General features: G+C 38.0%; 2 protein-coding genes across 2 annotated transcripts in view; both read right to left on the reverse strand.

Annotated features, from left to right (window-relative positions):
* Positions 1–3,021, reverse strand: part of LOC139962568 (uncharacterized) — a 111,030-nt gene extending 108,009 nt beyond the window's left edge. The window contains exon 1 of the mRNA XM_071962681.1: positions 2,755–3,021. Coding sequence (XP_071818782.1) covers positions 2,755–2,815 — 61 coding nt within the window. The 5' untranslated portion in view covers positions 2,816–3,021. The remainder of the gene's footprint in view (positions 1–2,754) is intronic.
* Positions 3,022–8,233: 5,212 nt separating this feature from the next.
* Positions 8,234–24,190, reverse strand: LOC139962570 (organic cation transporter protein-like). Its single transcript, XM_071962684.1, has 10 exons — positions 23,210–24,190; positions 19,272–19,375; positions 17,096–17,250; positions 15,075–15,243; positions 14,563–14,701; positions 14,198–14,292; positions 12,717–12,925; positions 12,034–12,139; positions 11,258–11,470; positions 8,234–10,784 (listed from the first exon to the last, which is right to left on the reverse strand). The coding sequence occupies exons 1-10, from the start codon at positions 23,609–23,611 to the stop codon at positions 10,736–10,738; spliced, it is 1,641 nt and encodes a 546-aa protein (XP_071818785.1). The 5' UTR covers positions 23,612–24,190; the 3' UTR covers positions 8,234–10,735.
* Between the last annotated feature and the right edge of the window lie 1,378 nt (positions 24,191–25,568).

Below are 25,568 nucleotides of genomic sequence, written 5' to 3' on the forward strand. Positions count from 1 at the left end.
TTACTAAAGTACTTTTTCGTGGGTACAGCACTTTCAGCTATTTTATCGTTTGACATACTCAAAGAAGCCAATTGAAATTTAAATTCTAGCAATTATGTTAGCTACCTGCATATCCCTTACTTGAATTATTGAAATTAGTTAAACGCACATTTTAGGTCATTAGAAACAAGTACAAGTTTGTCCTTTAACTCATTTGACCAACTGACCCTTAGCATTTTACATTAAATAACGCACTGATGATATGTAGTGATATGTGATATCCTACATGTGTTTGCAGTTTTCGGCCACATTGATATTTTGATACATTTGTAATGGTCAAAATGCTTTTTTTGTTTATTTGACCGGTAAACCCATGACATCATTAATCACACAGGCTCTACAAACTATTCTCATGCACACACCCATCAAATTTCAAGTCCATCGGCTTTATGGTCAATGACTTGTTTGGGAAGCGCTTTTTTAGCACAAATTTGGCAGAGCTTGACCTTTAATCACGTTATCAACGGCAAGTTAGATTACTTAATGCGCTGTAGACATATAATTTGTGATAATCTACTAGTGCTTATATAGGGTTGTTGTTTGATTTGGTATGTTATTGATTTGGTATCAGTGTAATGGCCAAAAATGCTGCAGTTTGTTTGGTTTGACTTTTACCCTATGATATCATCAGTCTACCCATGCCCAGGCACACACCCACCAAACTTGAATTCGATCGCCCAAATCACGTATTCGTACAACTTTAACCATGTGTGACCTTTGTTCATCTTTGATCAAGTGACATTTGGCGCTTTATATGACAATATTAGAAAATCAATATTTTCAGTTTCAATATCAGCTTATCAGAAATAACATCGATATGTTACGACTCAACATCATGGTTTACATCCATATATATGATGACGTGATCGTGCATCATTGAAATGTGTTGTGAATATTCATATAAGTTAACATATGTTACCTCCTCCATGTGACAAAATCAAGGTATAAATCAATATTTTAACTAACATGTTTGATAACAGGATCCTACTTGATTATTAAGTCTTGTTAACCAGTGGTATTTATGGTCATCATTAAAGTTTGCAAACAAATAGAACAAAGTACACGAATAAATTTGCGCCTATTCGTAGCTCTGTGACGTCACACTTTGGCAACCCCATGAATGGACTTTAAACTATGATATCTTGAAAATGGCACAAACATTTTCTAGCTATTTGGGAGGTGTGTGTCTGTTTGTGTGTTGGTGTTGGTAGGGGGTAGGTTGACCCCATGCATGTAAATACGTTTCGCGAGTCCATCAATATGAATAAAAATAAGACCCGTTACCGAAGTCCTTCGAATCCCGGTGGACAAAGACATGCAACATTGTAGCCCTGGTTTGTACAAGTTCCACCGTTGAAACAAATATCTTCGGCTATAACACATAGGTTCACTGAAGCGAAATATAGGTAAACTTCATTCAGGGCATATCGGGATTCCAGCCTGGAATTGTTAGCTACTATGATTACAATTACCTTTGTTATCCACATGAGTGGTACAAGTCACAAAATATTCCTTCCCTTATATAGGTGTCATGGTTATTTTGGTGATATGTTGTTTATTTGCAGTTGTGTGTGATCGAAATGTTGACAATATTACGAAAATATTCGTCGACACTCTTGAGAACAATTAACACCTAGTCTCCATTTCTTGACATGTATCTAACAAGGTAAGAAGTCATAATGAGATATAAATTGTACCGGATATATGAATTAAACAGTGTAAACAAGTTTGAATATTTCTGCGCCTTCTGCAGGTATTCATGAACGTTTATCAGTTTAAGTGCTTCCATGTTCCACTTGGAATATTTGGTTTACACCGACATTTAACAACGACCAGAATATGTGACAATCTTACTTCAATTCTTTATATTTTTTGTACACAGGTAATTTCTTTATTTATGTGAAAGACCAGCTACAAAATTTCAGCAATGTACAGTAGTCAAACCCCAAGTCACACATGTTATCCAATAAACACCAAATACTACCAAATCTATGCATTCTTACATAGATATGAGATATGAGATACGAGATACGAGATACGAAATACGAGATATGAGATATGTGATATGTGAGATGTGAGATGTGAGATGTGAGATGTGAGATGTGAGATATGAGATCTGAGATATGAGATGTGAGATGTGAGATGTGATATATGAGATATGAGATATGAGATAAGAGCTATGAGATATGAGATATGAGATATTAGATATGAGATATGATACTATTCAATTGAGCTTTTATCAAAATATGCATTATTAAGGTACTAGTTTGAGTACCTCCATTGAATATGCACCGCCAAGCATTTCCTTTGCGACATTTTGGCAACTATAATATGACTTTGTCATAACAAACAATTCCATCAACATACGGCTACACAATGTATGGTGTGATATTCATTTATTTGTTTTATCGCCAATTGTGTACAATGGGAAAGGAAGTCTCCTATAAAGTCTTAGAAAGACTAAACTTGGTAGGAGACTCACTGGGAGAAAAGAAAAGAAAAATGTACAAATATATATAACACAGAATATACGTAAGGATTAAATATACAGGATATATAGGATATCATCGAATACTATGGTTAACCGACGATAACACTTAACTCAAACTAAGTTTTATCGTTAGAAGAAAAAAGAAAAAACACTAAGCTATATACTGCTGTTAACTATATTATTTTACGAATATAAATGTTGAGATCCAAAAATTGATATTTTACCTTGTCCATAGGTTCCATGGATAACAGCTAACAGTACGGCCATCTTGAATAGTAAAGCCATTTCTGTGTAGGTTGCCGTACTTATAGGCTTTACTGTCGGGGTGCTTATATCGTAGTCCTAGGCTATATAGTGTTGTTTTAATGGAAGAACAACGTTTCAATCAACGTGTCTAATGTATATTACTTCAACAAGACGCGTTACAGTTAATAAAGATATAATATTCAATGAACACGATATGTACTTCGTAAAGGTGACTTGTCCGACTGGAATTTTGCCATTGATATCTATGAAGCACTTTAATTGATTCAAACCACCCATCCGTGTTACTTCACCAATGTTTTTCCCCTTAGATTTACCGTCATACAATTTCATACAATTTCACGATAGAGTTTAGCCTTGATTGTTTACAGGGAAGGTTATAGAGAAGTAGTAAAGAAACAAGCAATATACAGAAAAGAAAACAGATTGATTACAGAACCTTGGTAGTCGTTTTGTCTGGTTTACAATGTATACATATTATTTATCTGCCTTAGGTGACAATTTGTAAGTGACGATCAATAGGATATTTCTTTAGGCTAATTTAAGTGCGCTACAAAAAGGTAGGCGTACATAATGGAAAATTTCAGCATTTTTCAAGAGCCAGCATTACTCTTTTTTACCCATGTTGTCTTATGTACCACTATTGTGGAAGTAATTCCGATATTTACCGATACTTTTCACCCGGATCCCCTCTTCAGAGCAATTTTGGAACCTTCACTGAGAGATAACAAGGTGGATCAATTGAGGAACACCTCATAATTGAGACACCTTATATGATATTTACGGTGATTTAGTTAAGTGAAGCTTGGTTGCTCCGACAGCTTGTTGGCATCACATGCAATCTGCAGCTGATGGTGAATTCATATATAGTGGCTAATATATTCTAAGAACATTAGTCACCACTTTGAACTTGAAATATTTGGTACTGAAGTTGGCATACTAGTGCATATATGGATATCTGAAATGCTGGGCAAGGTTCTTTCCATAACAGTAAACTTCACCATCCGTATTGACTATTAATGTACTCACTATGTGAAGAATTATTGTCACGCTTAATCAATCCTTTATTGTGAGTTATAGTGTAAGATGGTCAGCTCTTACATATAGTTTTGTTTTGTACCATAGTTTTACTTGTTTATTAGTACTGTGCAGTACTCACTGTACAGAGAGGCTATGCATTTGTACAGTATTTTGTATGTTCTCTTGTGGCAGCAAAAGGGTGGATTAACACCTTTACACTGTTACCTATTCTGGGTTGCTAGGCAACTATCTTGTTATTCCTGGAAATTAGCCCCCACAGGATATGGGGTCTGTGTGTATATATTTTGGGAACAAAGGAGTTTATGAGGGGTTAGGCAGTTGGCTATGAATATCTGAGCAAGGCAGTTCAAAAGAAGAGAAAGATAGTTTTAATGGCTGGATAGTTTGTTTTAAACCTTAATTTACATAGTAGAAGTTACTGTAGTCCTTATTATTTTAAGGAAGGCGAATTATTCAACTGACAGTCTGAGACACACTTTTTTATAAAGGATATTATTTTACTATAAAGGATATTCCGGGACACTGTTTGTTATAAAGGACATCATTTTACTGAAAGGATACCCTGGGAAACTATTTCTTATAAATTAAGGGATACCATTTTGTTGGGATCGGACATTTATCATACCATTTATTGTGTTCAACTATACTGATGTCGTGGAAGATCTGATGTCGTGGAATACTTGATGACACCAGAAGGCCAACTCTCCGGAACACTTTTAAATTAAGTGTATTTACTTTAACTTTTGGGTGCGCACCTCCCAACTGTAAGTTATTTTATTTCATTCTTTGACTGGGCCCAGATCAGCTGTTTATTGTTTGTTATTAATAATTATAATTTCTTTTGTTCCAATCCAGTTGAGTTTTCCATTTTGTATGTGGCTTGCACTGTGTTTGGCCTTCACACTAAAGCCAAAGTTCTCTGATCAAGAACAAACATTTATTTTCAGTGGCTAACAGCCTCACAATTGTAATACATGATATATGATATTGCATTTTCTGAAAATTGCACAGTCTTTTAAAATGGGCTTTCAGTTACTTGTGTAATGTAAAAGGAAATATTGAGTTGATTGACATCGGTTGTAACCATGTAACTGGGTGTCACGGTTAATCCTAGAGGCTGTATTTCGTGTGATTAAAAAGAAACAAATTGGATGTATTGATAGCCTTACCTCGGCTAGTCATTCCCATAGAAATGTTATGAAAGACTGGATTTAAGTGCCAGGTTATGCTTGTTTGGATTTGTTTAATCTGTATAATATTTGCGTAAAAACCTTTTGTATAGACACCTGTGTCTCAAAGTGTTGACTGGAATTGTAACAAAGCAGCTTAAGCGGGTGTGGCCTTGTTAACAAACATAGCCTTTCACATTTTCGGAAGGCAAAGTTAGGGATATTTCGGAAGTCACTCCAAAATTAGTTCCCAGGCAAAGGAGACACATCTTTAAAAAGCTCAATAAAATCGCCATGAGAAAGAATTTAGTAGCTGGGCCGTGTATATATAGACAGTTATGTATTTGTGTGTGTGTGCGGCAGTAGGCCTATATAAATTGTGAAAGTTGTATTTTTTTGTATTGGACACTGTCTGGGTGTTTACACCTATATCGTCGCCGCATCGTGTTGGGAGACAGGTGTCAGGAGAGAGAGAGCTCTGAATGCTGTCGTGAAACTAATTAAAAGGCATTTTCATTCGATCATTTTGACTGAGGGCAGGAGACCTACTTCACCATCTGGAGCGTGCGTGTTCCCGTTCGACTTATTTTCAATCCAACCTCTTGTTCCCGAGACTTGGAGCGTTTGGAATTTAACAATATATACTATATACCACCATACCGATGTGAGTATTAAAATTATTAAAAAGAGGACGCTCCATTGACTTCTATCTAAGCGTTAACAGTGGTGAAGGAAATCATAGAAAAGAAATCAAACGGGAAATTGTGAATTCCTTCCTCAGTGATAAAGTCTGTATCAATTAATTTAATGTTTTCATATCAATTAAGCGGGGACATTATTCTGTATCCTAAGAAAGATATCGCTGATTAGAACGTTTCAGATGAAATAATTTACGTAACGAAGCTTATAATTAATTGATTCCATTATTACTTCATTTTGTTGTCAATAAATATTGATAGATCAAGCTAGTCCGAATTCGTTTTTATAATCTATTCCAGTGGTCTCGAATCTTCTTAAACTATCATCAGTGACCATTATTTTGGAAGCGGTCACACTGGGCTTTTGAATCATTGAAAGTTGGATTGAATAAACATCTTTTGTTAAAACTTTGTAGAAGTGTAAAAGAATTTTGCAATGATATAGTAAGCCAGGCCAGCCGACCCAATGAGGTTAATGCTAAGCAGTACAGAGTAAAACTTCCTATGTCATCATAGCCATTAGCTCTTAATTTTTAATACTGAATGTATACAGGGGCGTAGGGGCCATTCAGGATTTTCTAACCCGGTGGGGGCGCGAATTACTATCTAAGCGGAGCGCCACTATCGGTTGGCGCGCAGCGTACAAGAACATTTCTGGTTTTGATACCCCCCAGATCACCGGAAATGACACTTCTCGGGCTTGAAAATGACCAACCAGATGTACACTTTTGCCTGAGAACCAAGTATTTCCCAATAGTTTTTTCTCATTTATAACCTTTTTGAAGATAGTCACCAATGACACATCATGTTCGACCTCATCGCATCTCCTGTGGATCATTGCTTTTTGTAGGTGATTCTACGTCGCGGCCCACAATACCCGACAGCCTTACTTTTGCAGGTTTTAAGCCCATTGTTTGTTCAGAATTTCAAAATTCACATTTCTCGTGATTAAACTCACTTCAAAACATACCCATAATGTTGCAAAAAATGTCATCTATGGACAACCAATATAGAAAAACCTCCTTGAACCCCTAACAGACTGGTCAAAATTGCACGAGTAGAGGGAAGTATGATGAAGAATGTTGGTCAGGAAATTTTCGAAAATTCAGACACAGTTAATTTATCGGTGTATAAATATTGAAACCTCCTATAACGGCTTTTATAAACTTCGTTGAAGGAAATGACAAAATACCAGATATTTCCGAAACCGAACATACACACATAGGTCAAGGAGGCGGGGGGGGGGGGGGGCGGCTAACGAAATATTTCTTTCTGAAAATTCGGGCAATATGCTGAGAATTTTTCGGGCACCTATACTGAAAGAAAAATACATTGCAATGATGTAGCTAAAGGAAATGAATAGTTTAAAAATTATCTCCTTGGTAATTAAAATGAAGTTCTAAGCTTGGCCGACTAATTCGCTATTACTAATGTAAAAGAGAGTTTTGACATAATTGGACCTCCATGCTTTTTCTCCATCTACATAGGACAATTCGTTGTTTATATGAGCATCCCGCGGTATACTGCGCATCTTTCAGTGACCGTACGGTACATGATGCCATGCGATGTAATAACCGATGCTTGCTTATACGATATTGACATTATCATGTTGAACGCGCGCGGAGCGCGCGAAAGCGTTAGTTATATTTTTTCGGGCAAGTCGTTACTGCTCCCCAAATCAAATTGGGTTCCTTCGTCTATGACAACACATAGACAGTTTTGAGGCTATTCATCCTGGAACGCCATTTTCATGCTCACTGATATGATGTGATATCTGCTGTTTGCTTTACAAATTCGAACAGGCGCGTAGCGAATCATTTGCCAAGGGAGGGGCGAAGCCTGTAGGCAAACTATCTAAGCGTAGCTCCACCATGAGTTGGCGCGAAGCGTACAAGAAAATTTTGGCCGAAAATGCCTCCCAGATCGCTGGAAATGACACTTCCCATGCCTTGTAAGTTGCATCTAAGCATTTTCTATTTCGAATTTACTAGCGATATCTAAAAAAATATGCTCGGGGGGGGGGGAGGGGCGGCGGTCGCCTCATTCCCGAAATGCGTCATGTTCCATATATAACATATATATATATATATATATATATATATATATATATATATACATTAGTGAGAGAGGAAAATGGAAACGTCAAAAAGGGAGTTGTCAGTGTAAGGGGTAGGGTGAGGCACACGCCCCTTCCGAAATCCTCGATCCGTCACTGGCTACCCGGCCATGTGTATATAATAGGGTTCAGCGCTGTAATGATGTCACTGTTCCTCTTTTTTTTTTCCGGTGTCTTGGCGTTTATCTTCTACTCCCTCCTTTTCTCCTTTTTCTCTCCATCTTCTTTTTCTTTTCCCTTCCTTCCTCTCCTCCTCCTCTTTTTTCCCCTCTTTTTTTCCTTTTTTCCCCTCTTTTTTCCTTTTTTCTTCTCTTTTTTTTCTCTCCTCTTTTTCTTACCCGGGGGGCGAACGCCCTCAACGCCCCCCTGGATACGCGCCTGGTATAATTTATCTTCTGATCTGAACAGTTTGTCCCTCTCGCCCAGATACAAAAAAGGCGAAGCAGTAAGTTGGCCTAGAAGACTAGCCTGGAGGTATTAATGGTCTTCGTTACACCTGGTGAATGCTAAGTGGTAACATAATGAGTTGCTTTTTACATGAGGGTTCATGTTCACCTATTCGCGTTGCTGTGTTACATCCCACTCAGTGTGATCACCAACGACAATGGTATAACCATGGAGCTATAAACAAAATAAACTGTTTATAGCTCCATGATATAACCACATAGATTAGTTTGCTACCGGCTACCAACATTGTACTAGCGGCTGTTATTTCTGGTGGTGCCCTTGATGCCTTGAATGTACTGATTTGGAAAGTGAATGTGACTTTTCACGGGCCTTCGTGGTATAGTAACACACAGCGCCACGTTTCGTCAGTTGGAAGTGTAAGGAATCACTATTTTCTCGTTGACCAGGGATTAGTTGGGGTCTATTTTGCTGTCTTAGTATGATCAATTCTTGTAGGTTTTTTTTTTTTTTTTGAGTACCAGACACTGTTGTAGAGATCTTTCAAACTTATTATAAGTGTTTAATTACCAAGTACAATGAAAAATGTTAAATATCGTTCTCATTGGAATAAGTGTTACATTATCTGCCACCGGAATATCCATTCAATGTACGTTGGTTTGATGTGAATAAAACATACGCAAACGATGTTATAGAATCACTTTAAAGTGTAAGCTTCTACTATAATTGAGATATATCACGTTCGCTTGAACGGAACCTACATTTAACTAATTTGCACTCATGTCTTCAAAATAGATTACAACCTTGTAAAAGTCTGCACAGTAACATTGAACAAAAAGTCTAAACCTCACTTAGAAACTACATTATCTTCAGAGAAGATGTACATAGAGACCAGCCTGCTTTGTTCATCCCCTCTATAAAAAAGTTTGCAGTTTGTGTGTAGTCTTAAATGTTCATGACAATAGCAACTTCAGCCCGACTGGTATATACAAAGCATTTGCTAAAATTATATGTAGTAATTAGATGCTAATTATTGACTTTTACTTTGAAAACTAACAGAACTTCTCAAAAAGTTTAAAGATCCTAGTATAATATCGAAACGAAGATCAAAAATTGTTTCACATTAGACATAATTTTTAATTATGCTTATCGAAATCGCTTATAATTATGCGATCGACACTACTTTTCAACTTTATTAATGATCGACACTACTTTTCACCTTTTTCTCGCATCACATGTACCCCTGTTAGTGTAACCGTGTAGCCTTTCCAATGTCGAAATAAATAAGACGTTGATCCAGAATATGTTACTCAAATTAGGTTTCTTAGTATTGATCATCAACAACCACTTCCCGAGGACATCGAAACTGATAAGATATTGAACAGAAACACCGTAAACGTCAGTAACAGCCGCATGCCCAACATCGCCAGCATCATCAAACGACACACCAAACGCATATCAACCACCCACATAACATATCAACCACCCACATAAGAAAAGAAAGCTTGCAACTTCCGAAAAAAGGACACTTGCCCCCTAAATGGAAACTGGCAGGCACCAAACATCATCTACAAGGCAGAAGCCAAGCACATCGATAACTGCAAGACTTAGGCCTACATAAGTCTTACAGGACCTCTTTTCAAGCTCAGATATGACAACCACAAGCAGTCGTTCAACCACCAAAAACACCAAAACGCCACGGAACTCTCGAAGCATATATGGCAGCTGAAGCAGAATATATATATATATATATATATATATATATATATATATATATATATATATATATATATATAAATATATATATATATATATATCTTTCTTATATTTTTATTATGTTTGCAGATAATTCCCGTCCATGTTTTTGCAGTGTGATGTGTCTTTTTTCATGGACTCAGAGAGGGGACTAAATATCAACCCTCATTGAAAACCCATTTATACAGATACCATTGTACTAATCTTGTAGGTTAGTATATCCATACCAAAACATGCATGTATTATACCAAAAGAAGATTGATATATACGACAAACAAAGATTAAACAAAACTTATATAATATATGGATAATGTAAAAATTTAATATGGAGCCTGATATTGTAACATCTTAAATGTCTGTCTGCCTGAAAAATATGTCTGCTCCTTATCACATTGATATCGAATTTTGTAAGGGCAACTTTGTATTGAAAATGATATTGCTATAGGCAACTTTAGAATAATATACTGTAAGTTTATTATACATTATGTGGATTCGGAGAGATCGGAGATCGTCCGACATAGAATAAAAATGAAAGTATGGACCGCTTTTCTTTAGCCTTTTAAAATACAGTGCATGTGCAGATTTATTCATTTAAATCGGTTAAATATCATCAACGTCTACACTGGAACTCATCGATGGAATCATCATATTATCGTCGTGATCGTAATCTCTCTCTCTATTGAAGAGGAAACAAAGTCGTCTTTATCGTGTAAAAAAAACATATATACCGCTGATCAGTATCATCTCAAGGATGGTCTTAAGCACCAATTTCATCAGATGTCGTTGGTATTGGAGCCCGCCGTCCTCTGAAAGAAAAAAAATGGAAATATATATTTTCACTGTAGTTTCCTAAACATGGGTAAAAACATACATGGTTACATAAATAAACCTCAGAATATATTAGTCACTGCAACGCCATTTCTAGCTTGGTGATTGAATCCGCGGCAGATTTAGTGACCAACATATGGAGCCCTTGTTGATAAGACACTACATAAGAGGTCATGGTAAAGAGCAACTTGAAAGTACCATTAAAAGAACCATCGAAGATTGTGTTTTAATGTTGTAAAACCACTAAAAAGTCGTAGAGGTTGTGTGTAAGTCAACGGAGATATGGATCCACTAGATGCTGCAAATTACGATTAAGAAACTCAAACGCAAAGCAGGGGTTGGTTTGTTCACGGTGCAGCATCATCCGGTGCAAGTCGTCCATTTGCCTAAAACGGAATAAATCAAAAAAGCATTTGCAATGAAGAATGATATAGTAGTTAATATGATTTACCTGTACGAAAGAGCTTCTGCCTCATATAAGGTTTCCGGGAGAGGGGCACCTTTAGTCTCTGGTAGCAATAAGGTAATGGCGGCAGCCACAAGACTGGCAGCGGTAAAAACCGAAACAGGAATAAATGGCCATCGATCAGCTAGGATGAAAACCAACGGACAGACCATTCCACCAAGCCTTGATGCCATAGAGCAAATACCGATCATTACTCCTCTGAAACACCAACAAAAAATTGTCTTCTTAGAACTCATTTTCATTTTGTTATTCTTTGTTTTTTGGTCACTCAAGTCAGGACTTATACTATTGTATGAGATGGGCCTCAAACAGTAAAATCTAGCCCTGTGGGTAACTGTTATATTCGTAAACTGTATAATTATACTGTTAGTTTCATTTCAAAAGGACCCCTGTTGTTAGAAAACATATCATTGGGCCTACTGTTAGGAGTTTTATCTCAGTGGTTAACGCCGGTGCCTTTCATTCATAAGGTCCCGAGTTTGAGTCACTCCAAGATTAATGTATGTCTTCTAGTTTGCAGAGTTGTTGACAATTCATAATCATGGACGTTAAATATGAACCTAAGAGACTAACTTCGGTCAGCTTGCGGCTTTGATAAGCCAATGAGGCTCTTCGCGAGTTCCTGCTTGCAAGAGGATCTAAAATACATACATATATACATACATACATACTGTTTGACCTTAAACATGTAATGTTGTATTGAATTTTAACATTCAAGAAAACGTATATACTGTCCCATAAAGGTGACGATGGTCTCTTACCTCAGAGGGGTTGGGTACAGCTCTGCAGTGAAGATATATATTATTCCAAAGGTTGCAGAGATTGCAGCTTTTCCTATCATTCCTATGACGAATTTGATGACTCCATCTATAGAGGTAAAAAACATATCTTTCACTGAAGCTTTTGTTTCAATCACATTATTTTGTTAGTTAGCGACTCGATCTTTACAAACGATAAAGAAACCTTCTAATATCTATGGATTTTTGTAGAAGAAGAGGATGATAAGATGATGGCGTTCTGTAAACGTCATTAAATACTTTTAAACATGGCAGCATTTTTAACAAATAATACTGAAAGTTGTAAACTCGTCCTGATGGGTGAAGATGGCACATTTATGTACTGATTAACTTATGCTTGATACTTATTTTATTTTTCATCATAGTATAACCGTTATTAACAATATCACAATATAAGGTACACTATATTGTGTTCAGACTTTCGACGTATTGCATACACCCCATAAATGTGTGATGTGCTTGTTATTGTAAAACTGATATATATTTATATATATATATATATATATATATATATATATATATATATATATATATATATATATATATATATATATATATATATATGCTTGTATGTGTGTGTATCTAATTGAAGTAACGGAGATTGACATTATGTGAACGAATATACCAAGAAGGAGAATTTAACTCACGTGTGAACATCACTAGCAGGCAGGATATACCAACCAGCAAAAGTAAACCAGATAAAGAGAGTTTCCTCCCAATTGCCTCAATAAGAAAGATAGATGAAGTGTAACCTATGATTTCTACCGCTCCAGAGATTAAGAAACCAAGATAGATGTTGACACCGAGACTTCCAGTAGAAAATATGAGCCCGTAGTAGAGAAGGCTCTGAACAAACCTGGCAATAGAATCACAATAGTGAAGCGTTAAAGCCACGTTAATCCTTCACTTACTTATGGTTGGTAGCGGTATGGGACATCCTTACATGAGTATCACATAGGGAAAGTGTTAAACCCACGTTAACACTGAACAAAGTAATGGTTGGTAGCCATATGTGACTTCGTTAAAGCTACGTTAATAATTCACTTAGTTATGGTTGGTAGCCATATGGGACATCCTGACAAGAAAAATCACAGAGATGTATGTATGTATGTTTGTATATTAGATCCTCCTGCAAGCAGGAACTCGCGAAGAAGCCTAATTGGCTTATCAAAGCCGCAAGCTGACCGAAGTCAGTCTCTCACATTCATATTTAACGTCCATGATTATGAATTGTTAATTGTCAACAACTCTGTAACTGGACGACACACATTAATCTGGGAGTGACTCGAACCGGGGACCTTATGATTGAAAGGCACAGGTGTTAACCACTGAGCTAACACTCCACGAAGATGAAGCGTTTAGCTCACGTTTACCCTGAACATAGTTTTAGTTGGTAGTCATTTGGGACATCTTGACAAGAGAATCACAGAGGCAAATAGCTACATCCACGCATGACGAGAAGTCGTTGAAAATGAGCTGTTTGTAAATCAGAGGCTGAGTCAATACTTTGTCTAGCACATAGACCATCGAGGTTAGCTCCCTTAGACGTAAGGTAACATTCAATCAAGAAAAACAAGACCTTCATGGCCTCACATTTTATATTTAAGAATATTATATGAATAAATTATTGATCAAGAAGTGTTTGACGACATGCTTACTTTGATTTATTCTTGAGAATATTTGCATGAAGATAATAAGATAAGAAGATAATTTTTTACGGAATTATTGTCCATTTAGCCTTTGCTAAACAGAAATCAACCGAGACTTCTACACCATCATAGATGTGGTTTTAATAATACCCCGAAGAAATTGTTATCCTAACTGTTTGTGTGGAGGGAAGCTTTGGAAAGTCTAAAAAGGAACGTGAAATGTGAAAACACATCGATGGAACAGCAGGGTTATACAATATGAATATGGTAGCAAACGGTCCTTGCGATACACATGATTCATTATAGCTTTGTTTTATTGGCCACACAATAGTAGTAGCCCGACGTGAAGTACTCAACTCATATTTGGACAAACACTGACCACCACCCCCCCCCCTCCCCCTCCTCAGCAGTAACACTGAAAGTTCTAAAGGACATATTGAATCCGTCTTCCAAAGACGGTCTATTTAGCCACTACTTACCAGTTATACAATAAGTTGAATGTTCGCCAACGCATGCTTGATAACCGGAATAACTGAATGAGTGAGGATTCCTTCTCAGATTGTGCATGGGTGTCCTAAAAAGGAACGCAAAACATCTAAATGTACAGTGACTATATAATACTTTATTGATTGGAGGATTTATTTCCGTGCAAGTCACGTTCCAATATTACTTTTAAACAATAACAAACAAATAAAATACGGTAACATATTAACCGTTTGAGGCACACGGTTGGAAAATCCATTTTAATTAATAACTCATTTTTTCCTGAAAGTCTATCAATATGACACGGTAGGTATGTGGTCAATGCAAACCGTTCTGGAAATGTTAAAAACTGTGAACCTACCAATTCATGTTCAGTCATCTCTTCTAAAGACTGATCAGTGAGCTCCACCCCGTTAATGCGAGCTGTTCTTCTGATTATCACCCTAGCCTCTTCATATCTCCCTTTGGATATAAGCCATCTGGGGGATTCCGGAATCAAACTGTAAGATACAAACGAATACCAATATGTTCAAGTACACACTTAATTTACAAACCTGAATTGCTTCCTGTGTAATTATGAGCAGGGACAGACATTGAAGTTATTGTGAAGTGAATTGCCTCTTTTGCAGACTCTCATAACTGTTTTTCATATATATATATATATATATATAAATGAAAATCGTAATGAGTTGGAAAATCAAGAACAGTGAAAAACTCTCAGCCTCCACCGGGATTCGAACCACGGGCCTTCCGCTTTGTAGGCTATGGACGTTGATTGTATATCCAGAGGTTCGAAACCGGTAAGGAAGGTCGTAATTCCACTGTAGGCGTTTGTCACCTATATTGAACAATGGTAGTATTTATTGTACTTACGGAAGAAGTACCAGTGTCAGAATGCCTGGTAAGGTAGTCACTAGCTGTAATATCCTCCACTTGCGGATGAAATAAGCAAGAATTGACAGCAACATTATACCAAATGCGAAGAAGTACTCTATGCAAATACACGTAAAGACCCGTTTTGAAGGTCCCACCATTTCCGACACTGTGAATAAAATATATACTGCATATGTATATGTAAAAGTATAAAATATAGTCAATTCACTCTGTAAGCTCATTTAAGTCTCCTATATCTATAGTCACACGCAGGGTTATAGCCACGCCGGCCGGCGGCGGCCGGTGGTAACCGCCACTCACGCCTGCCGGCCGGCATTGGAAGTGAATAAACAGTCCACCGGCCGGCACAAAAAAATAGTAAAATGCTTGTGAAATACAACAAAAGTAACAAATTTATCTTTCCCTTGCCGTAAAACATGATAATTACGTCACCTTTTTCTGTTATTTACCAATTGTAAATCTGAAAAGTAGCAAAAATCAGCCTTAAGCGGGCCCCTGGACCCCCGGCCGTGAGATGCGAGAGCTTCGCTCGCTACGCTTCGCAAATTTATTTAACCAGCACTTACAATCTCCTAGCTATAACCCTGGTCACACGCTAGATTGTCTCCCAGGTAATTCTAGTGCGGTACTAGAATATGTTTGTTTGTTTTGTAACTCAAAGTTTCTCACGCTGGTTGTAAAGAACAAGTTGACTAATTGTATCTGACATAACCTATCTTTAAGCATTCCATCCTCATGTGGCTTTGCTTGTGATTTACTCCTTGGAGCAATGTGTTGATTAAAAAATTATGACTTTAGAGGGAGTGCGTATTTTCAACCAATGATGAGTTAGGTTATAATATTCCGTCTTAGTATACTCCCTATTAACGATCTAGGGCGGGCTTTGTCGTAATACCCCAAGCTCGGCAGATCTGATTTGTAATCAGAAGATTCTCTAAATGATTTCAAAATTAAGCAACGATCATTTGATTTTATTGATTCAACATACATTTTGCATCGAAACTTAACAGTAATTTGGGAAAAGGAAGAGACGTGGTAGAATAATTCAATCATCATAAAATCAACTGAACCTTTTTGTCGTCTAGTTTAGAGTGATCGAATCTGTAATATGTAGGCTCAGCACAGCTTTTCATCGAACCACCAGACAAAGATCTTTAACCCGTACACTCTACCAGACGCTCCCCCACCGCGCCCCATGAGGCCATGATGTCACAGTGTAGAACAGACACTTGTACTTGTATCACTGTTACTCAACGTACCGTGTTAATGCATCTGTGGTGTATTACACACTTTACACAGTAAAAAAAATGTATCATCGTTTAAGAAACTAGGTTATAATATTCCGTCTTAGTATACTCCCTATTAACGATCTAGGGCGGGCTTTGTCGTAATACCCCAAGCTCGGCAGATCTGATTTGTAATCAGAAGATTTCAAAAATGTATCATCGTTTTAGAAACTACGGATTTGTCTACCGCCTTTTATAGAGATTGATTTTGTTTTTGCTATATACACGAACGAGACAGCTAGTAAATATACCGTGTGTGTCTAAAAAGCATATCGGGGTATGAATTCAACAATACTGATAGGAAAACAAAGTCCGCGGTCATAAAATACTTAAACTTGATACTGCGATATTATATTCAATGTAGAGATTATCAATATTATACATATATGTCCTTCTTATCTTCTAGCCATCAGACTATGCAAATAAAACTGAAGTATGAAAGGCTGGACGTGTAACCAATATATATATATATATATATATTTAATGTTAACAAGCTGCAGGCCCTAAACTACTTCTTTATTATTATAAGTATTATTATTATTATTATCTGCCTATAACATTTATGGGATATATACCCCATAACTGAGTATAGTACCGTATTCTACCAACAATGGCGGTTAATAAATGTAACACAGGTACGAAAAGCATCCAGTTGTTTCATGAATAATTAATTCCAAATTTTTCATTTAAGCCTACAGAATCCTTTTTTATTACCTAGCACAAATCCCATGATGAACGTGGAATAGGCAGAAGCACCTAAGAAAAATCTCATTATTGTGTACATCAGGAATGAGTTTGAAGAAATAACCAAAATCCCAAAGACAGCCGTACTGACAGTAGCTGAGAATAAACCAATCCTGCGACCAAATCTGCAAAGAAACGACAGAGGTACACGGTAAATACATGAAATAAATAAAACACATTTGAGTTTTCACTCCCGATTTATATCAGAATAAAAGGGGGGGGGGAACTGTTCTACTAAATCAATAAAAGCAGGAATAGTAACATGATTTATAGCTTCAATAAGATAGAGAGAATACACACTATACATATATATATATATATATATATATATATATATATATATATATATATATATATATATATATATATATATATATTGGTTACTGAATTTTCCATTCTGAAAATCTGACAAGATAAAAAAAAAAAAAGCTTGCAATAAATATTGGCTTCGATTTTAGGAGGATCAGACAGAAATCAAAATCTCTGAATGTGCAATAGAGTAATATGCAGGGTAGGGTAGGACGGTAGTTTGCCGAAACGTTTAAGGCCTTAAGGGTCCGCCTCATAAGGGCCCGACTAGTGCAAGATTGGGAGACGGCTGTCTTTCGCGGTCCAGAGTTGGATCATTTGCTGGCCGTATCTGGACCTGTTTGAGCCAATGGAGACATGTCTATGTAATCTCAATGGGTACTGAGGTTAAGGTGTCTATTGATGTGAACAGTTTGCTTATTATTGTAGTGCGCGTGCGCGCTGCAATATTGGCATTTCTGGCCAAGTGAACAATAGCTATATGACTGGACGTTAAAACTTAAAGTTTCATAAATTCTCTGTACTTATTCTTGAAGTTACATAGGCTAGATGCGTAGCCAACTCATTTTGAGCCTGTCACTGGGCCCTCACTTTGTAAATATACCTACATGACTATACTGAGTCTGCCTGGTGTGTTGTCCGCCAAAAAAAAACACACCATGAACAACTGAAAAGTTCTACTGCGTATTTGAAGGCAAAAACAGTTCTAGATTGTTAAAGGCCCTTGTCTAATTTGTGTTTTTCGTTTCAAATACCTACAATTGTTTCTACTCCCTGTTCATAATTCGGCTGCATGTTGTATCGAGTATGCGGACACATTCTGGGGATTCCAAATACAACGGGATAAGGGTAACGACCATAAAGTCATGTACAAAAATGCTAGCTTAGTTTACCACTATAGCACCAAGAATCGTTAAATGGGGGCATATTTGTCAATGGAACAGAAGTCATAGCCTACATAGTAAATTCTGTGGGACACAACAATTTCTGTATTAGATCAGAGAATCAATATCCCCGCTATTTAGGATCATTCAAAATGATTACCAAGACACGTAAGGCGACGGCCCGCCAAACAAGAGGCTCGACCGGAAAAGGGATCGCGAAAAGTTTTAGAGTAGAATGATAAAGAACTTATCATCGACATTTTTCGGAGCTTTCCTAAGAAGACCGTTTTTTTATATATTTTAACAACTCCAGGTGTGGATTCATGCTTTCAAAAAGGATAGGTGTGGTCCTGAGGTTATTGAAGCCGGTTGCAATGTAGGGGGGGGGGGGTGAGGTGACACTACATGGGGGGGGGAGTTATATAAAGTTTAGACGTCAACTAGTGCATTCTGAGGCATGGTAAATTTGGCCATAAATTAGGTAAAGGTAAGGTTGTGCTTATAATTATTTTGTGTGTGTGTGTGTGTGATTGAAAGCAAATGGGAGGGGTTTTGTTCACATCCACGATCCGCATTTGCATTCTGAGCTACGATTCATAAGGGTGGGAGGTGGTGTGTATGTGGGTGGTGGGGAGGGGGGTTGCGTACGTCTGATTTAAGATATATTTAGTAACCTATAGGCAGAGAGAGATATCGAGTAACGTGTTATATTACACGTTTTGGTCAGAGTAAAACGAAGTTAGAACACATCTGAAAATTAATGAACCGCGTCCTCTCAAAAAATCAAATCAAATAAACAATGGTAAGTCTACTCAAGAGATTATAATGAATTTTCCAGCAATCAGCATATTGACCCAGGAAACCAATAAATTTAAACATAAACGATTCATTACGGTTTGCCTGTTCAAATCTGTTAGTTTTTCAGTATTTAAAAGAGAATGAAAAAAACTTACTTGTCTGATAAACTTCCAGAAAGAACAGATCCGACCAATATTCCAGCAAAGTAAACGGTTTGGGCAATTCCCGGGAAACTTTGTTTATTGCACACGAGATCAAACTATTTAGGAGAGAACACATAAACATCAACAGAACAACCGTAGTCTATATGGTGAAAGTGACCACACCAATATTAAAGCAGCATTTTGCGTTTGGTCGCCGTTTTCTATTTTTTGACATGTCCATCGAGCTTTTTACATAGGCCTATATCAATCACAAAACAGCAAACTAAGATATCAGCCAAGTTTTACCCTGCCAACATCGTTAATTGGCGAGTAATTAAGGATATTTGCAGAGAATGAGAAAAGTATCCACGACAAAATTCCACACTTAAAATTAATCGCATACAGTACCCCAAACCCACTAGTTTGAATTCAACTAATCAGAGATGCAGGTTTAGTTTTGAGCCGTTGCTAAAAATAGATTCAAGACTTTGCGTTGGCACAACCAGGGAGTTGTTATGGAACTCCCTGGTACAGCTGCCATATAGACTGTACACAAATCAAGCTTGGTGTTGAATTACGTATTGGTCAATGACGTTCGTAGTGTTTAAATATTCATATTATGGGGGAGGTTAATTGGGATCCCAACGGAAAATATCTTGGAGAAAAACAAAGTTGAAAGTTGCAAATTTTTCGACTTTTATGCCACCATTTGAAGTAAGTTTTAAATAGATAAGCTAGTTATGTATGTCGTTATGGCATCGTGGAATCAGTGAGGTTGAGAAATATCATAGAAAAGGACGCAAAATATAAACCTAACGTAAATAAGAGTTATCATAGTGACTTTTAAAGGGAACGAGGACATCATTTACTGAGCCAGACAAGTCGGACGTATGAGATTTTAATGTAATGAAATATAACACATCCACTTTAATTGCAATTATTTAGCAGGGGGAAAACAATCGTTCGGTGTGTTGTAACGTCGTTGATAGGCTTTCTGTTAGCATTCGTACGTGTTACTGTGGAGACATTGTAAATATAAACGTTAACAATAGCAAAAATAGTAAAGAGGTCGAATAAATTGAAGTCTATAACTTTAAAACCCACATTCACCAGACATTTGAAAAAGTAATTGATTAACTCGTATTAAGATTATATAATATATTCACGTATCCATCTAAGCATCATTAGGGTATTATTTCTGTATGCTTAATCCTTACGTATATATTGTATTATATATATTTGTACATTTTTCTTTTCTTTTCCCAGGGAGTCTCCTACCTTGTTAAGTCATTTTAAGACTTTATAGGAGACTTCCTTTCCCATTGTACACAATTGGCGATAAAACCTAATAAATTAATTAAAAAGAATAAATGTTTCGACGGTTAGCTGTTACTTTTATCTGGTTTTATTTGATGGACGTACTTGAAGCGTTGTTACTATTTTAGCACATGCATATCGGACCAGGGGCGTAGGCAGTGTTTCGGTGTGGGAAAGGGGCAAAGTGAAATTTCTGTCCCCATTTTCAGGCAAATAGCGGTGGATCGCCGTCCTGGAGGAGGGATATAAGGGGAGGAGGTGTCCCCCTCCACTTTTGAGAAGTTTTGTTTTTCGAAAGAGCTTAGATGCAAGGTGCAAGCTATTCCATGTTTTTAACTACCTTCGTGTAATATAAGTTTCCTTTTTGGTACAAAAACTTAACAAATTTTGAGAGAAAAAAAGAGAAATATAATGTGCGTGCATGCGCGGTCGTAAACCATCCGGTTATATCACATATTGAAGAAAAAAATATATGTGAATACAAATATATGGCCACTCGGAGAGACACCGAACCGCGCATGCAGCGAACGTATTTTGGAGGTGACCGTTCATTACATTCTATTTCGTGGCCCATCGCGTCCACTAAAATTTATGTGGGGCACTCGCCCCCCCCCCCACCCCCCGCCGGCTACGCCACTGCATTGGACCAACATCGGGGTGGTATATCGGCCAAAAAGTTTAAGTAAGGGTATTTTAATAGTAATGATATGTGATAACACACAGTCATATATACTCAGTGGCGTCACCAGACTTTTCAGTCTGGGGGGGCACAGGGGGGGCACCAGCATTTGATGGGGGCACTTAGGTGGATACGGATCGCCGTCCTGGGGGGGTCTAAGGGGAGGAGTTCCCTTCCAGGCGCGGCGGAACGGGAAAATTATTGGGGGGGGGCTAATGTGTAGAGACTATTTAAGCGGAGCGCCACCATCGGTAGGCGCGGAGCGTACAAGAAAATTTTGGGTTTTTCAAACCCCCAGATGGCCGGAAACGGCACTTCCCGAGTGTTTTATGCTGCGAATACCTAGCCCTAAAATATGGGTCTCAAGCCTGCAATTTCTCAGATTGCACGTTAAAGTCTGGAAACACATTGTAATTTGTATATTCGATGGTGTTTTAAGAGAGTAGCTATTACTCGTAGTGTACTCGCAAAGACGTTTTTGAGTGTACTAAGGGGATGTTAGAGAACTGGCTGAAATGAAGCAAGCCATTGGCCTAAGACGAAGTTGTGTTGCGCTTACCGGTACTCACACTCATTGCTTCCACTTTTCACGGGGCGTGAAGACGCGGTTGGGGTGACAATGTGGTCTATAGCCAGGGGACGTGTCCCCAGCATTTACTAAAATTATTACACCTATATAGTATACGTGTGCATCGGACAGATCGACAAGTATGCATTGAAAAATGGGCAGATGCACGTTTCGGAGCCTTGGTAAATATTGAGGGGGCTTATCATGCATTTGCCCCCTCAACTTTTTCATTGAGGGGGGAGGGCTGAGCCCCCCAAGCCCCCCGGTTCCGCAGCCACTGCCCCCCTCCCCTTTGGAAAATTTACGCATACGGAGGATGGGCTGGATGCAAAATACTGCCACATTTGATGCTAAATTCGAGTATGGCTCAGTATGCAGGTGTGAACATTCGCCATTTGTTCCTACAAGCATCTGACCTCAAATGACCTCTGCAGCCCCTACACAACAGGGTTAATATATGGGTCCACAAATATAGGCAAGTATGGTGCCTGCGGACCCTCACATTCTCACATTTCGTCAGCTCCTAACCTGTCAACCTCAGACCAAGGCAACATACTGCAGTACCCTCCCTTCTCACAGTCATGTAGCTCGCGAAGCGGACGTGTATATCCGATGGTATGGCGTGAGCACTGACACATTCAATGTAAATATCGACACCTGTTGTGATGGCGCGGGTTACGACTTCGATACCCGACGTTCAAGGAAAAACTTTTTCATATTTTCGCAGGTCATTTGAAGAAAATACGAATTACTGTGCTTCTTTGTCCTTATGAAAAACCAACTCAGATGATGGGAGTTGAATATAACAAAATATATATATATTTTTTTACCAACCCAAATCTCAGATGGGGGGGGCACTCGGGGGGCATCAGGTTTTCCGGGGCACGTGCCCCCCTGCCCCCCCCCCCCCTTGGCGACGCCACTGCATATACTAATGCAAGTATGCTATCTCACACAAACTGACCTTCAGTAGGATTATTTTTTTGTATGTTCTATAATTGTATGTCCGACTTCAAGCACCCTGGTTGACAATTTATGACCAGTTAATATGATATATAGATAAACCAGTTTATATACAATATATGAATAGCCCGTTTCTTTCGGATAAAGTTTAGGAAGTGTTGATACTGTCCGTACGAGTGCTCTGAGGCATGACATGAGAAGACAGTGTAGAGGGGTATTAGCATTGGAAAATCGAATGCTTGATTTGACCCAGCAATATTATGCACTCACTTTCTGTTCATGAATTGAAGTGCAAGCTTATATAAACTAGACAAGCTATAAAAATGGATTGCGGTATCCTCAAATTACCCACAAAGTGCCCCCTGCCCCTGTCATCAATGCCCTGCTTCCCCTGTTAAGCCATGTAGCTGTTATCATACTCACGTCCGATATGATGGTTGAATCATATTGGCTCTTGTCGTAGACCCATCCGTTATCACATGGTATTATTTCATTGCTAGCGTTCCATACACCTTGAGATAGGACCTCGGAGCAGTCATCAACCGTTTCCATATCGTATTGACTACATTGATCTAGCACCCCTTCCTCATTGATTGGTATCGAGAGATTTTGCCTCAAAGCTTCACATTCCAATTCTGAACCCTGACACGCCGTACAGTTATTCCATGCGTGTACATCGCACCAGTGGTCGGTCTCCCCCGCTGTAAACACTTGCGTCACCACATTCATCGGTGCGAAAATGGTACAGGTGGATGCCAGCAGGAAGATACATTTTTGATAAATCCCAAACTCGCCAATTTTATACAAAATGTCGTCATACTTCATTTTCTCAGTGTAGATCAACTACCGTAATTCTCTTTCTCTAGTGACGAGCCTAACTAGTAACTTGACCGTTTATACATCCAATGAGATATTCGTAATATGAGTCCATTGGTCCATGCATAACTGGCTCGCGCAGGTAGACTTACACTTGAAATGTACTCACTAAATACAAAAACCCAACAACTCTCGACTGATTGCCCAAGGAGGTCTGGACCGATGACGAAGCACTGGTCGATCCCGACTATACATATATGCTCTACACAGATATTACATGCTGACTTAGCTGATGTACAGTGCCTGATAAGGGTGCAATGTGAATTTTTTTAAATAATGTGTGGAACCGAGTGAAGGTTTTACATATTCATCTCTAAAACGGGATATTTGAAAGCATATCTGTTTTTTTTTAGCAGTCTGCTGGTTGATAATGCTTCAATTAATAGAATAGGGAAACAGTGTTACGATTTACAACACAAATGAACCATTAATGATTAGTATACAACGTCGGAGCCTGCAGGCCATAAATGTCACGTATAAGCCACGGTACAGTAATGCAGTTTACAGTGTCGTTAGGAGCAAGATGATTGTTATATGAAATTGATCCCCAATGTATGGAACGCGAAAAGGGCAACATTATTTTGTTGTTTAAACTAGGTTTGTTGCTGTCTAAACTAAAATTGTTGTTGCTGTTTTACCATGTTGCTGTTGTTCATTTATGTCTAAACTCACGTTGATGTCTACATTCTCGTTGCTATCTAAAGTTCCGTTGTTGTAACACATTGTGAACGAACATCATTTCTTTCTTTTTCAAAAAATATAACAATCAACCGCCAGTTGTCTCCTTGCAGAGCTAACAACATTTCTATTACAGAGATTTCCGTGCTAAATACAGCCAATGATGTTTTCTCAAATTTCCCGCGAATTGTTTGGCTTGTAGTCTCTTACCCATTGTCTGCAAACATGCTTGCATCTTCAGTGCTCAGTGAACGCAAAGTATGATGGTTTAACTATGTAACGCGAAAAGTGGAAACATTGTTAACGTCCTGATTTGTAGCAACAGCCATGTAAATATTGTTAACAACCTAATTTGTCGAACTAAATCACATTGTTAACGATATTTACATGATAGTTGCTAGAACTCCGAGGACGTTGTTGACGATATTGTTAACGTACTATTTGAATATTAATTGTTTTATCACAGAAAGTTATGAGTTGAGACAATCTATGAGTTTTGCGGAAAGCTACCACAACATCTCTGATACTGAAAAGGACTTTAAATCTCACAGTATGTTATGTTCTCTCCCTTTTGAGAGTTGATAATGTAAAATGTTCATTCATACCACAGTAATTTCTTCGTTGCCAACTTGCGTAAGTTTCCGCGTTCCCTTTGACCATGTGCTCCAAGTCATGATTCTGGTGCAACATTCGTATTTGTATTCATACATCGTCAAAAGTAGTCATTGAAGTTTGAGATACTTAATCGACATTGCGTAAAAATGTTATTTAAATACTATAGTTTTCGTGGAGCTGGTTGTTTCCAAATACTGCGAAGCATCCAGTGTAAATGTTTGATCAGTTGCTTTATGGTTGGATGTAGTGTGCGCTTCGTGAGCAACACGATGGGCACAATATTGAAGTACGCGGGCAATATACACTCACTAAACTAGTTTACTCAACCCGCCGAGCAAGTTCATTCGTAACACCAATCTAGCACGGAGTTTCGATTTACGAAAGGGATTGTGGGGTAAATGGAATATCCACAAACCTCGCTCAGCATTGTTACGAATTTTTAGACCAAAAAGACCGCTAACATGTTATGCAAGAAACGAATCATCCAAGATACACTCGAGTTTTGACTAGGTACAGTGATATGATCTTTTCTTCACAAATTTTCAGGATTTGCGCATGTGCATTTGAAACTCCGAAGTTCGAACAGCCTCAGTAAAACAATTGCGTGGAATTT

The sequence above is a fragment of the Apostichopus japonicus genome, chromosome 21, assembly GCF_037975245.1.
Source record: "Apostichopus japonicus isolate 1M-3 chromosome 21, ASM3797524v1, whole genome shotgun sequence".
NCBI classification, from domain to species: domain Eukaryota; kingdom Metazoa; phylum Echinodermata; class Holothuroidea; order Aspidochirotida; family Stichopodidae; genus Apostichopus; species Apostichopus japonicus.